The following is a 15047-nucleotide window of genomic DNA, read 5'->3' on the forward strand; positions in this document are numbered from 1 at the left end:
CAAAATTGCTTGAACGAATCTTCTTGACGACCCCCGTATTCGGTGAAATGGAATAAATAAGCTGCCGGACTACTTAAGTGATGGGTCGATAATTGTTTCTAATATTGTTATATACCTATATAAATAATTCCCACTGCACTGGACGAATAATAGTATAATAATAACAGTAAGAGATTTATTTTTTCTCTGAAACACCTATAATCCATGTATGTGTATATAGGCTAAGATTTTAGTCTAATGTAGTCTCATACAATATTTCAATGTGGTATGTATGATTGATTAAAAATATAAGTATGTATCTGTAATATTATTCAGGATAAGTTAGCCTAATAGTATTGTGTATTTAAAGATACAAGAATAAGAATGTATGTATGTTCCCACCTATATATGCTCATCGTAGCATGAGCCTGTATGGAAAATGACTAATAATATGACAATTTATAAATGTTTAATTGATAAAGATGTTACCATAGTACTACAGATGTAACGTTAATTATTGTGTATTTTGAGATTTTGGTAATAAACCACATAAAGTATCTACTGAAGTATCTCTCTTTTCCGATATTATAACTTATACAATGATAATATATGACGGAGGTGATATGCCTGTGTGTATACAAACGGTAAAATAAAAATATTATACAAATAATAGGTATGACTGTTGTAACTTGTAAGTAGGTATGTACTGATAAAATATAATATGTATCGGTCACTTTAGTCTTTAGTGATATGCGTTTTCTCATACATAAGCGTGAAACAAAACATTTTACTCGAGTCGGATGGGTTTTGTTGCAGTGACTGGTAACGCATGTGCATTTCCCATGCATGTGATATGAATGTATATGTATCTATGCATGCATGTTCATATGAATGATAAGGTAAATAATATATGTATATGTTAAGCATGTGTGTGTTGTAATTATCATTATATAAGTTCAGAATGAATACTGATGAGTACTGCACGGTGTTTGATAGTATATTATAGTTTGTATGTGTATGGTTATATCATATTTATATGTACCGTATGCTAACGATGCGTTTTATTGATATGTAAGTGTAAATAAGTATATAATATTATTTAAATTGTATAATATGTTCAGGAGTTTGTGATAATGATGTGTGTGATGTTGTAGGTACCTTATATTATATTATGAGCATGTATGTATGTATGTATTACTAACCACTGTGTGACGGGGAGTAATCAGACCATTCCCTCGGGGGTTTTTACACCTTTAGCCATATGTCACGAGGACGGCTCCTTCACGCCTTTGGGTGACGCGGAAACATCCCTCCGACGGGTTACGTCAGGGCGCCCTGGCGCCAGGCTGACGGTCCCCCGCCGGCTGCTCTCGTTCGAGATAGATCGGTGGGTTTCGTATAACCGCGTCGGCGAGCGCTGGATTCGACCCAGTCAAAAAGCTCCCCTTCTACTAAGGCGCTACTCCCGACAGCCCCCGCAAGGCCATCCACATATGTCGCGAACGCGCGGCTGGCGAGCGCGAGCACGCGAAGTACACGCGCGCGTCGGCCGGACGCACGCCACACAGCTCGACGGGCACAGTTACCGTTCGGGCGTTAGCTAGGTCGGGTTTTCAGTGGGGCTGTCCTCGTCGCCCACGGGATGAAATTGAAGGATCCGTAATCCAGAGTACTCACAACGACTCTTTTCCCACTAGCATCGCCACCGGGGCAGTTCTTACGCTGACGCGATGCGACCTTTTTTGAGTGGTACGGTTTTCTTTTTCCGGGTGCCGTGTCCGTACCGAATGCTCGGGTTTGAGTGCTTGTCGGTGAGTGTCCCCCAGCCAGACTTCCACCTTGCACGTGTTCGCACACGAGTTGGCCGGGCCCGTGTGCTCTCGGTCAGGTTCGTGCTAGAAGCGCCAGCGTGCTAACGGAGGTCCGCGTCTGCTTCCCTCGTCATGCTCTGGCGTCTCTCGCCCAAGCCCACCGGTTTGTCGCAGGTGGTATGATTCCCCCACTTGGGTAGATGGTTCCCGTGCGGAAAAGAAAGGTGCCCTCCATCACCTCGGTCGTCCTTATATACGGGGACCCACGTCGGGGGCTTTTGACGTGCCTATCAGGTCTTCCCTTCCTCAGTGCGTTGATACGCCTGGAACACGGTTATTGGTTTTTCCCGTGAGTCCGCGCTCTGCGTTTCGGTCCGCTCCGATTATTTTCTTATTTTATAGTAGGGTTTCATACCGATCATACCAATCAAGTAAAATACTATGAACAACAATTGATGCGTAAGTATTTTTATGAAAGGTAATATAATGTTACTCTTCATAAATCATAACTCACTACCTGATTCTATTAAATAATACAACAACTTGCATATCACTACCGATATATATATATATTCTAATTCATGAATGTGCATGGGAAATACACATGCGTTACCAGTCACCGTCACTGCGGTTTTAATTTCAGCTCACAATGGCAATGAAGGTGACGTGATCCTGGATAATATATTCATGTTTAATTTTCGGTACGTAAACGATATAGTAATACATAAATAAATAGATAAATCATATATTGAAGACATTGTGTGATTATAACATTCATTATATTTAAATATAAAATATAATATAAAACAAGTTAAATTAATGTATCTATCTAAAGTGAAGAGGTTTGAATACAATATTACAATATATGCATTATGCATCAGTTATTTAATCAAAACCATATAATATTTTGATAACAACATTTTTCAAACTGATTAATTTAATAGTGTATTGTGTGGCATGGGCGGGAAGTGAGCTATTTCAGTCGCGGGCGACGTGTGCGGCACTGATGTGTGCCTCACATACTATTTTTTATCACGCCTCTGCGTTCATTGATCTCGCCATCACGGAAAAGGTAATTCAGGCTAGGATCTATGCAACAACCAGACTATTCTACGAAAACAATATTTCACGAAAGAAAAATGTTTACGCGTCATGCAAAGGGATTTTAATATAAATGTAAGATGTAACCAAAAGCTTATGTTTTATGAGGACCGTAGTATAGATCTTTAGAGTCTGTTTGTTCAGAGAATACGCGTGATATCTGAGCTCAGTTTCCAACGCTTCAACTGTCATCGAAAACTAAAATTTCGGTGCAGGCGTGACAAAAAAATATTTATAGAAATGTTTGTATTAAAATTAATTACTCTAGGTACTTTTATATTTTAATAAATAATGAAATCTAAACAAAATAATTAAATTATTTTTATGTATTTGTTTATGAAATGGTCCACAACTATATTAAATATTATACTAATTAAATTAATTATTAGTTGTTAATAACTAAAAACTGTGGTTGTCAAAAATTAGGTCTTAAGTGCTCAATTATATGTGGACATTGCAAAGGCCAATGGTGCACTAATTCTATAGAAATAGAGGTTGATTGTACAGAAGATTGTACACTTACAGAATTATTAGATGGAATCGCAGAAGAAGAAAAAGAATACGAAACATAAAAGTATGATCTGCCAGCACTATAATATGTAGTGTAATGACCTTTAAACTTTAATAATTTTTTTTTTTTATCATACAAATTATTTGTATGCTATCATAAGTTTTAAAAACATCAATTTTTGTTATGTTATTATAATTCATTCGTTCATGTTTATAGTTTGTAGAACACACAAATATATTTAATACAGTGTAAAACCTATTTAACACGGAAAGAAAGAGAAATTTATTAATAATTTTTTAACTGAAACTTTTTTTATTTGAATTTTTTTTTGATATTTGTCATATATTTGAGATATTCAAAAAGCTCACATTTTTAAACTTTCATAAGTTTATAAAAAAAAAGCTCCAGTCCTATCAATGGGGACTTTTAGTATGTTATAGGGCATATTTATTACAACTTTAAAAAAAAAATTATCTTGGCTGGGATTTTTTTCCGCCATTTTTTCTTCTTTGCCTGGCCTATTAATTAATATAATATAATCGTATTTAATAATAGGTATTACAAAGATGTACATATTGACTTTTTATACAATAATTATATAAGATTTCATCAATAAATTTTGAAGAAGTAAAATAATATGCTTATTACGAGCTACACTGAAAGTGATCGCCGGCTGTACGAGCACTGGGGTCGCGGGCTAAATGATTATACCGTTATGCCACTATGGTATTAAATAATTCGCTGTTTTTTTAGAAACTAGAATAAATATTAAAAATCAGGAGATTAATGAAATCAAAATGTTGAAACGTCAATGTTTTCAGAAAAATGAACTCTACAAAATGGATTACTTCTTTTTTTTCTTTAACAATTAAATAAAAAAATATATTTTTCAACTTTTTTACCAAAACATTAAAATAAACTAAAACATGAAATATATGTAGTTCTTGTCCCTGTAAGTCTTACTAAAAAATCAGAATTATGATATCTCTATTTTTTCAGGAGATATCACAATTGGTAACTCCTCACTTGAATACTTCAAATACACATACACCATTTCTTATTATATAACATAAAAATTCTAGTAATATTTCAAATTATATATATTACAATAATCTAAACATAATTCTCTGATTTTACACATATATTTTAACTGTTTTCTTTATTTATGTTCATTTAAAACTATTTACAATATATCATGTAAAAAACTTAAATACACCACATATGATAACATCACTTATAAACACTACCTAACGATTATTGTCATTCATTTTATAGATATTGTAGTAGTTACTTTTATTCCATTAAATGTATATTCTTTCCTAACAATGTTACCTCATTTCTTTATTGTGTAATGCCATGTGCACTATAAGGACATAGTGCAAAATCAAATTCCGTGCAATTTGTAATATATCATACGTCTACCTTCTACGTTCATAACCACATACAATAATTTGGAACCAATAACGGTCATACATCGGGTCGGAAAACTTAAAAACGCAATTTAAAATTATAAAATAAATTATTTACATAACTTAAATCAATACAAATTTGGACCACCTAGAAGGAATGCGATTGCATCATACCGCGGCATCTCACAGCCACGTCAAAGGAAAATACCCAAAATAATAATCACAAACGAATGCAGATTATCAGAACGCAATTTAAAAATAGAACTCTTCATTAATATTAAAATATTATAGTACACAGCCATCAACGCATTATTGATGCTCATATATGGAAACCACCATCTCACAGAAGATATCGAAAAAACGATACGGATATGTACCACATGACGCAATCTTCTACAATAACAAGGCAATTAAAACAACTACACATTCCAGACTTATCACCTATCCAGCATCCAATTATACATACCCACAAAACGTAATATAATATTGACACACAAATAATAATAGAAAAAATAAGCATACAGACCAAATATCAAAAGTCAGAAATATTAACATACAAACTTAATAACTTATAACTACTTCATCACATTCCTCGCAATGTAAAACACACGTATAAACTAAAATATAAAATTCCTATTCTTACTCCTTAGAATGGATTACGCTGAAACCCCCATAATATAATAGGTATTATATCAGCCTAACATTATATAACCATGAGATAACGAAGAAACGGATACCCAATGTACCCAAATTGCCTATCCATATCGCTGTGTGACCATAATTTTAATAATAAAAACAGAAAAAAATATTATAACAAATTTATTATGATATTTATTTAATTTATTTGGGTGTGACGAGGGGGATGGGGGAAGTGTGGCAATTTTCTTGAACATTTTTATGTATCTATATCAGAATTCCAATATGTAGATTTTGAGTTGTTAAAATGTTTAGTCTAAAGATAGAAATCCTGGAAAAATATTTTAATAAATTATATACTTTGTGAATTAATATTAGATGTATTATTTATTATTTTACTGTGCATTATTTGATATATCAATAATAATTGCGAACATTTTAAATCATCCAAGCTTTCAAATCTATCGTTGTAAACATAAATATAGACAAATTATAATTGGTATAAAAAGTTATATAACTATAAAATTACTCGTTCAAATATTTGTTGTCAAATACAATGTCAATACAATGCATAGTACATAATATAGTAATTAATATAAAATCATTAATGTAAGTACAATGCAAAATTGGTACATATGTAGGTATCTATTATGATTTATTTAATTGAACAATTATTATAAGAACTGTATAACTTGTTTACACATAAGTAAAAATATAATTACACGAAATACAAAGATTTATTCCAGTAGTTCGAATAAATTATTTTCATAACATTACATATTATTAGACTTAATTATCCATCGATTGTGGTACTGAACTTAAAAACTGTGATTGAGTTATTTGCTTCAAGATCCTTGAGAATCATTACTTCGGTAAAATAACAACGTTTAGAGTGTAAAAAGCATAATCCTGCAACGTTGTCTCCCTCATAAACACCATGTACTGAAACTAAAAATATTTTATTCATTATACTTGATTTAAACATACTACAGTCATTGGGTAGTAGAATTTACATTATTATCATTACAACTGAGGAACAAGTACTATATTACAATCATATATGATAAGGTACCTATAGCAAGAGGTAGATGTGGTTTGAAACTATAATATGTTGTGGTGTCTTGTACAAACACCCTCAATACAAATATTTTATTTAACATTATTATCTACATATTAGATACAAAATATAATTAAGTAGTAGAATGAAAATTGTATACACACTCTTTAGAGTTTAGGCCATGAAATAAAACACTAATCAGTCTTAAATGACACCAGTTTAGAAATGCATACCTATGGTCCCTCGTATTATATTACATAAACACGTATCTACTAATACATAAATTAACTATTAACATATAATACAGCCTAGTACCAGGGTCTTCAGAACATTTCTTCTACGATGGTCGGAGAAAACTGTTCTTTACCACTCTATTCGAACGTGTAATCGACCTCATATACTCATCGCATCTTACCATTACAATCTGCAACCAATTGCAGCCATTTATAAGCAAACAAATGTTACAATATCCACGTGAACCTAAGATCCTTCTAACGATTTTAAAATGAAAATATCGTAAAATCCTTTTTTATTGCACATCTAGATCCTTAGAGGAACCACTTTTCCAAATTTCAAGTATGTACAATTCGTAGTTTTTGAAATGTTGCGATGAATGAGTGAGTGAGTGAGTGCATGAGTGGAATTTCGCCTATATATAAATTGATTAATGTACACTGCAAAAAAACTAAGGTTTGTGACATTAGCCACCTACTCTTCATTTACTCCAGGCTATCAACATATCGTAACCGCTTTTTATCTCTTTCAAACATACCTTTCGATACAATAAATAATATTATCTCAAACCAATAAAAAAATATTATCTTTTTTCGACAATACAGGCTATTTACATACAATTATAATATGAATAAATAATGTTCATAACATTACCTTAACTATTTAGTACTTTCATATAATCGATATACAGTCTACGAATCCAGTCAATGTGGTACTGAACTGATGTAAAAAGTACGATTGAATTATTTGCTTCTACATCTTTGAGGCTAACTACTCCGGTTAAATAATACAATTTAGAGTGTGAAAAGCATAAGCCTGCACCGCTGTCGCTCGGATCTACACTATGTTCTGAAACTAAAAAAATTATACATAATTATACTACATTAATTAATCATACGAATGCAGCTGGGTAATAAAGTAGCTGTATATCAGAGCTCACATAACATGTATAACATTTACTGTGCTTGCGTAATATTATGTAATAGGACTAAAGTCCATTTATATAAATAAATAAATATAGATTTTTTTTTTATTGGTCCTGAAGCCCAACAACTATGGCCATTGACTGTTTGTTTTTTTTTTTGTAAGGGAGGAATTGAAGGTTTAGAAAACACGTGTGTTTTGGTTTGGCAGATTTTTTAGTGGGCACCCGTAGGTATCTGCCATGCCCAGGTGAGGGATGGCGGCACTTCTCTCCGGACATTGTGACTTGCCCGAAGAAAAATGCCACCCGTGGCCGGATTCAAACCTCTAACAAACCTTAAAGACACCATAACGCGTTAACACAATATATTCTGCTCAAACGCACACGGCACACCTATTATAGTCCCAAAGCTATCCAGATAAGTCATATTCGCTAAATATTAAATGTATTTATATAGGTATATAATTAAAAAAAACAATGTTTAATTTCCATAATTAGTTATTTTTGACCGTATAGGCATATTTTGTATTTTAATACTTCAAAATCCTGTGTGTGACGTTCAAATACCTGAAAATTTACACCTCCCTTCATTCAACCACTATGACACTATTTTATGTAAATCTGCGTGAAATAAATGTTGCGTCGGACAGTCAGTAAGTGGTTGCAGTTGGGTTAGTCTAACAATAACTGAGATGACGCCGCTACCTAACCAGTATTGGAACCGTAACCCTTTGAATATTGGAAACACACCAAAACAAATATTTAAATAAATTTTAATACTGGAACCTCACCTGAAGCCTTATTTAAGTTACATATTTTTTCAAAATTTTATTTTTTAAAAACAGAAAATAAACTGAAACCGAAATTTTAGTTTTTTTCAGAAACAAACGGAACTGAAACCGGAAAAATCATGAAGGTTCCAGTCCCTGTTCGGATCACTTCTTCTCCAAATGACGTAGACAACTGTTGACCAGTGGCATGGCGAGGCAGTTTTATTTGAACCACTTCTCCGTTGATATTTTGGTTAGTGGTGTTAGTGGTGGTGATAGATTTGTAAAATATATTGCTTCCAAATTATGAACTATTGCGAGTTGAGATAACAGCAAATTTGGGTATGCATCCTGTTGTGAGTTGGTTGGTGCGTGGGTGGGTGGGTGGATAAAATATATTTGGCTCCTTTAATTAAAATTGTTCACCACGCCACCGCGTCGACCAAAGTGTTTCTCCACCATATCCCATAAAAAATATTCAAAGCATTACTTTTCTATCTTTGATCTGAGACTCAAATTTCAATGCAGAAATAAAATATTTTGGTAAGCAGTATGTTGAACAACTATTCACGGACCTTAGTGGGTTATTATATGCTTGTTTTAATTTAATAAAAGTTTTTCCCACCATAAACATTATGATATCATTTTCTTTCAATCGTTTGAAATTTGACCAATGAAGATTTAATTGTCATAGTATTGGTTATTAGCATCGTTTAATCTTCTCAGAAAAAATTGAATCTTCCAAGAGTATACTTTTATACACACTATTTGAGTCGAAAATGTCTTACATACAATAATACTAAAATAATAATCTTATGTCGATTTACCCCATTATAATACAATTGTGCCAGCTTGATTACCTTTGAATTTTATTATTTTATAGATCATTAACTAGTAAATAACGAATTCAATAAATCATAAAAAACTTTAATGACGTGATTCAATATTGGGTTAGTCAATAGATACGAAAAGGTAGGCTTGCTATGTATATAGTTTGTTTGATTTACTTGTAGAAATAAATTTTATATTTTTATATTTATTGTAAAATGTTATTCATTAATTTAATAAAAGTAGAGTTTATAAAAAAAATCAATAATTTCAATATAGTATTAATGTTTAAATATTTTATTACCCAATGAAGAACCGGCACAAATCTTATCATGAGTAACAAATGGTTTAAATTCAAGTGTACACATATTCCGGCAAGACCTCATGTCGATGTATGGTAAACGTGTTTCTAATAAAACGGGACTTGAATTGCCATTTTCCGTTTTTCCCCAACCAACAATCTGTAAAAGTATAAAAATGTTTGAGATTTTAATATACATTTTTAGCAGAGTGATTCATGTATTGACTTTACTATGATGTGTGTTTTTATAAACTTTTATTCTTGTAGAAATAATGCTTCGATATTCAACATTCAATATCTATTAGCGTTAAAAAGTCAAACTCGTTGGTATTTTTGAGAGGATAATTTGGAAAATTTACATTAGTTTCCAAATGCGTAGTGAAAAACAAATGTTAGTCTTTAAGGTTAGCAACATGTGTATGTGTGGTAAGGTTTTTGACACTACGAACCTCCCCGGGAACCACGTTGCGTGATTGATTGTAGCCAACGCGCCATGGCAAAGTTATTTTTATATAACTAATATACTAATGAGTTATAACCGTAGATACTTGCATGTTAACACTACTATTTTCTATATTTAATTTCTTTTTGAGCTATTTATAAGCATATTAAGAATATTTACATTTTATTTCTTTTTTTAAAAATATCATCGATAAATCGCAGTCTCAAAATACTTGTATACTTGTTCATTTAATTCAAGGTTCCTCATAAGTATTTTTTAATGAAAACTTAAAAAAAAGTTAAGAGTAAATCCACAATTGTTTTTTTATGAATTTTCTTTGTAGTCAAACTAATTTTGTTAAGAGGGTTTGAAGTTTTTTTCGATAATTGATTATCAGCCAGAAGTTAATTAATTCCGGTTGACCGTATTTATTATTGATTTAAGTATTATGTTTTAATTCAAAAATTAATAATTCTGGATACTTGAAATTTTCTCATTATAATTTTTCAAATCAATGATATAATTATGTCATTGTAAATAAAAATAACACCATCCATTACAATTACCCACTTTAACCTACATAGCAGAGTGGTATTCACTTCCCACTTTTTTTATTTAAGTATTATAACATGTTTATGCAAACGTTAGCGGATAATCTCACGGTATTTGTATACATATAAATGGAGAACCATAAATAATAATTAAATGCACGCTATTGACTGTTGTTAAATCACAATTTAAATAATACTACAAACCAACCTTTCCTTCATCTCCATTGGATACTTTGTAATCACCATTCCAATCCATACATATAGGTGTAATACCATAACTAAAAGAAACACTGTTTTGTAACACAACAACAGCTATATCTTCAGCATAATACCCGGAAAGACCATAATAAGCTTCATTCAGATGAACCCTATCCACCTGTACATTGATTTTTTTAATTTATATTATACATGTCATACAAATTATTTATAGACTTTGAATTATAAATAACTTACATTTATAATTTGAGGATTTTCTATATCAAAAATTTCAAAGTTTCTATAATATTTTCCAGCAACAATTTTGTAAAGATCGTCGACTATTGTTATATTATATGGCATACCTATTTTCCAAAAACAATGAGCCGCTAAAAACAATATTTAATTAATTTTCATTTTTTTTTTTAATTCGTTGTACAAATATTATACCAGAAACGACTAAATTTCGAGAAATAATTGATCCTCCACAAAGGAATTCATAATTGGATTTTTTTTTATATATGGCGATATACCAAGGTGCGGTTCCAACATTTGCTGTTTTGCCATTTTTGATCAATATTTGGGTTTTGATAAATGGTTTACCACAATCTAAAATAAGATTTGAATATAAATATAAATTAAAATAATAAGAATACAGTACAAATTAAGTAAATTGGAGATTTATATATTTTATACGATTAAAAATACAATTACCTGGTTCGCATATACGTAGTTCATTATTCCATATTCCGTTTGACATACAATGTAATTCAATTGGAGTCTCTTTTTGTCCGTTTGGTAAATTATAAGCAGGCTTACATTTTGGTATTGCTATTGTGTCAGGTATCGATAGATTTGAGCAATTAGCATACTTACCATTATAACTACATTGAATATCTAAACTATCAGATAGAAGAGGTGGACACATTTCTATAAATATAAACAAATTATAATCAAACATAACAAATCATTAAACTCATAATATGTAAATATATAAATATTATAGCATACAAATTACAATACAAAACTTACTCAAACATAATTTATGAAGAGCAGTTTTCCATTTTCCATTTCTCTGACAAACCCGAAAACTATTGGGATATACATTATAATATCCAAATATACAGTTCTCATTTACGGTAACGCCATGATCAATTAATGTCCCGGGAGATAAACTTTCATTAGAATCTTCATAAGTATATACAACTCCTTCGACATCTGGTAATACGCATGATCTCGCTTAAATATAAATATAAATAATTATAAGTCATAATTAATAAAACCTATAGAATAGACATATTTTCGATGATTTAAAAATGTACATCAAACGATTATGCTTAACCTAACGATTATTTGTTCTTCCTCAATAATTTATACAATTTATTGTAAAACAAATAATTTTAACATAAATAAAAGGGTATGGGTTAGTCATTAAGTAAACACATACATATATTATGGTATTGAATAAATGGTGGTCTTTGAATTTCATGAGTTTGTGAAATTACTTGAGTTGTCGAAAAATTTCGTAGTTGTTGAGTTGGTGGAATTTGTTGAAATTGTTCATATTCTTGATATTGTATATTATCACACAAAATGCTTGATCCTGAAAAAAATGAATTATTATTGCATTTAATACGTAAAAAATGTTAATTGTATTAAGGTTATTAATTATTTTTTTAATCAGCATTTATAGTTTGAATTCAATGGTATCATAATTAAATGATAATTATAATTTATACCTTGCATCCAGGGTTAATATTTATTATGTACGATGGCATCATTTCAATTAATAAAGAACCTAACCTAACCGGAGGGGACAAAGTTTCTGATCAGTCAATAAAATATAAAAACCAAGCATTTCTCTACGTAGCTACTTTCTACACTTATAGTTTCAATTTAATCATCTATCTTATATCAATTTATATAGATTACCATAAGAACAAATTCAATTGTAACGTTTTTGTTTGTACTCATCGCCGCATATTCATAAGTGGTTATTTTATTTTAAAAATTGATATTTTGTCATTTGATATATTATTATACCGTATACTGTATACATTTGATGTACTTATGTAACAACGCATTATGTTTAAACTGAATAACTATAAATAGGTATTTATTTCTATTGTGAAAATTATTCCCCAGTATCTAAAGTTACAATATTGTATTATATTTCTTAATAATTAAAACAAGTGATGGTAACATTTATCTTCAAACTTCCAGCGTATCAGGTTGATTTAAAATATATATTTAGAGGAAAATGCCTTCCTTTACAACACTCCGGAGGCTATAGATGTCATTAAATTATATGAGCCTTTAATATATATAATTTTTTTTGTTTTAAACCATGTAGCTGCGTTTAATAAAAATGTGTAATTTTATAAACTATTGTGATCTAGGACAAATGGACGTAGTCGTTTGGACGTGTTGGTTTGACGTAGGGACAATTGGAAGTAAAAAATAATAATAATAATAAATCAATCAATCAATAAAAATATCAGTAAAAAATTAAAAAATCGAGACAAAGTATAAAAAAAAAGAAGGTAAGTGGATGTCACTTTGCTTTACAGTAGGTTACAAGTGGGTCAATGAATAATGGATTGTATTAAACTTGAATTCAATGATATGTCTGTTGGTGCACGATAAGCTGTCGTGGCTGGAATACATGGTTTTCCCCGAGCAAAGGTCAAAGTCTCGTTCCACGACTATCGCTGTCCCGTGCGCCTGCTTGCCCTACCGCTCGCCGTGTACAATTGATACAATCTGGTCGAACGTGCTCCGCCGCCGAAACTCATGCACCAAACCTGACAAGATAGTGCGTTACTTATTGTCGTGTACTGTTCTTGGGCCTTATTGTGGTCCAGTCACCATTTTTACCAGCCAAAGTTCCAGCCAACTGCCCTCATACCAGCCCGAGTCACAGCATAAAGGTTAGGTCATAATATTATAATATTATTTATGTTTGACGTCCGTTATTAAACAAATGTTTGCACGATTATGTAATATTGTCATCGCCGCCGTATTATATAATTTGTACCTATTAATTATTATCAATAGTTTTTTGTTCGCCTAGATTAGCGATATATGTTTATGATTTATTATCACTACGACTAACATTACACGATAAACACCATTTGATGTCATTATTATTATTATTTACATAATTTGAATTAATAGTATATATTTTTTACCATCGATATTTGGTGTTACAATTATTTCTTATTAAATTATTATTGTTTGTAAGGTTCCCACATTCCTATATATTATTTCCATTTCCACCATTTTTATACCGTCCACTATCATTGCACTGCTAGTGTCCGTACATCGTCGGGGCAGTAACCGTCCACCAACGATCGCCAGTGATTGGGCAATACCTGACGACAATTTACGCCGTCAAACTGCACGGCTGCTCAAATCAGGTTGCCCCATTTATGGTCCCACGGTCCGGGTCGTTCACAAAATCGTTGTCTTTAGTAGCAAGTTGTTCTTTTAGTATTTTAACGTCGGCACGTTGCACTAATACTTGTCGATTATCCCGCCGAAAACTAAAAATAATGATGAAACAGCCGAGCAAGCGTTGGAATGTGCGCGTATTGCATGGAACCGCGCACAAAAATCAATATCCGATATTTTGAGCGTCGCGAAGTTATCTATGAGTGATCCCAGGAAACGGGAACAATTATCCGCTAGTGTGAAACGGTTAGATAATCTTTTTTCACGTTTTAAAGCTAAACAAACTGTTATTAAAAATTCATTGGTCATTGTCGGTCGTTCCGATGAGTACGAATCGGTCGATTCGCCAGTAACGGATACCGTCAAAGCCGTTGTTGACGAAATTTACAAAATGATTGATGGCACGTCGGAAGCAACCGTGGCTATACAACCGGTGTGTATTCGGCAATCGTTTAGTGCACTTTCAAAAATTGAATTGCCGTCGTTCAACGGGTCCATAACAAAGTGGTGTGCGTTCCGTGATACTTTTAAAGCGTTCGTACACGACGATTCCGGTATCTACGATGTACACAAATTTCATCTTCTGTCACAGAGATTGACCGGTTCTGCAGGTATCCGTAATTAAATCAATTTCATTGTCGGTGATGAATTATTCAGTCGCGTGGGCAGCGCTCACTGATCGATTCGAAAACAAACGATTGATCGCAACTACTCGTTTGGATTAGTTTTTAGCCTTCAAGCCGATCGCTCAAGAATCGAAACTATCTCTGACCACGTTTTTAAATATTTTTAAAGAAAATGTCGCTGCGTTAAAATTACTCGGAGTCGACGATCTCGCGGGTTT

General features: G+C 31.9%; 1 protein-coding gene across 1 annotated transcript in view; it reads right to left on the reverse strand.

The window, feature by feature from the left end:
• LOC132945688 (uncharacterized) overlaps nucleotides 1-15047 on the reverse strand; it is a 90697-nt gene that overhangs the window by 39325 nt on the left and 36325 nt on the right. Inside the window, exons 14-15 of the mRNA XM_061015452.1 lie at nucleotides 11201-11359; nucleotides 11009-11139 (exon numbers count right to left, since the gene is read on the reverse strand). Of these exons, the coding sequence (XP_060871435.1) occupies nucleotides 11009-11139; nucleotides 11201-11359 (290 nt within the window). The remainder of the gene's footprint in view (nucleotides 1-11008; nucleotides 11140-11200; nucleotides 11360-15047) is intronic.

Source organism: Metopolophium dirhodum, chromosome 5 (genome assembly GCF_019925205.1).
Source record: "Metopolophium dirhodum isolate CAU chromosome 5, ASM1992520v1, whole genome shotgun sequence".
NCBI classification, from domain to species: Eukaryota; Metazoa; Arthropoda; class Insecta; order Hemiptera; family Aphididae; genus Metopolophium; species Metopolophium dirhodum.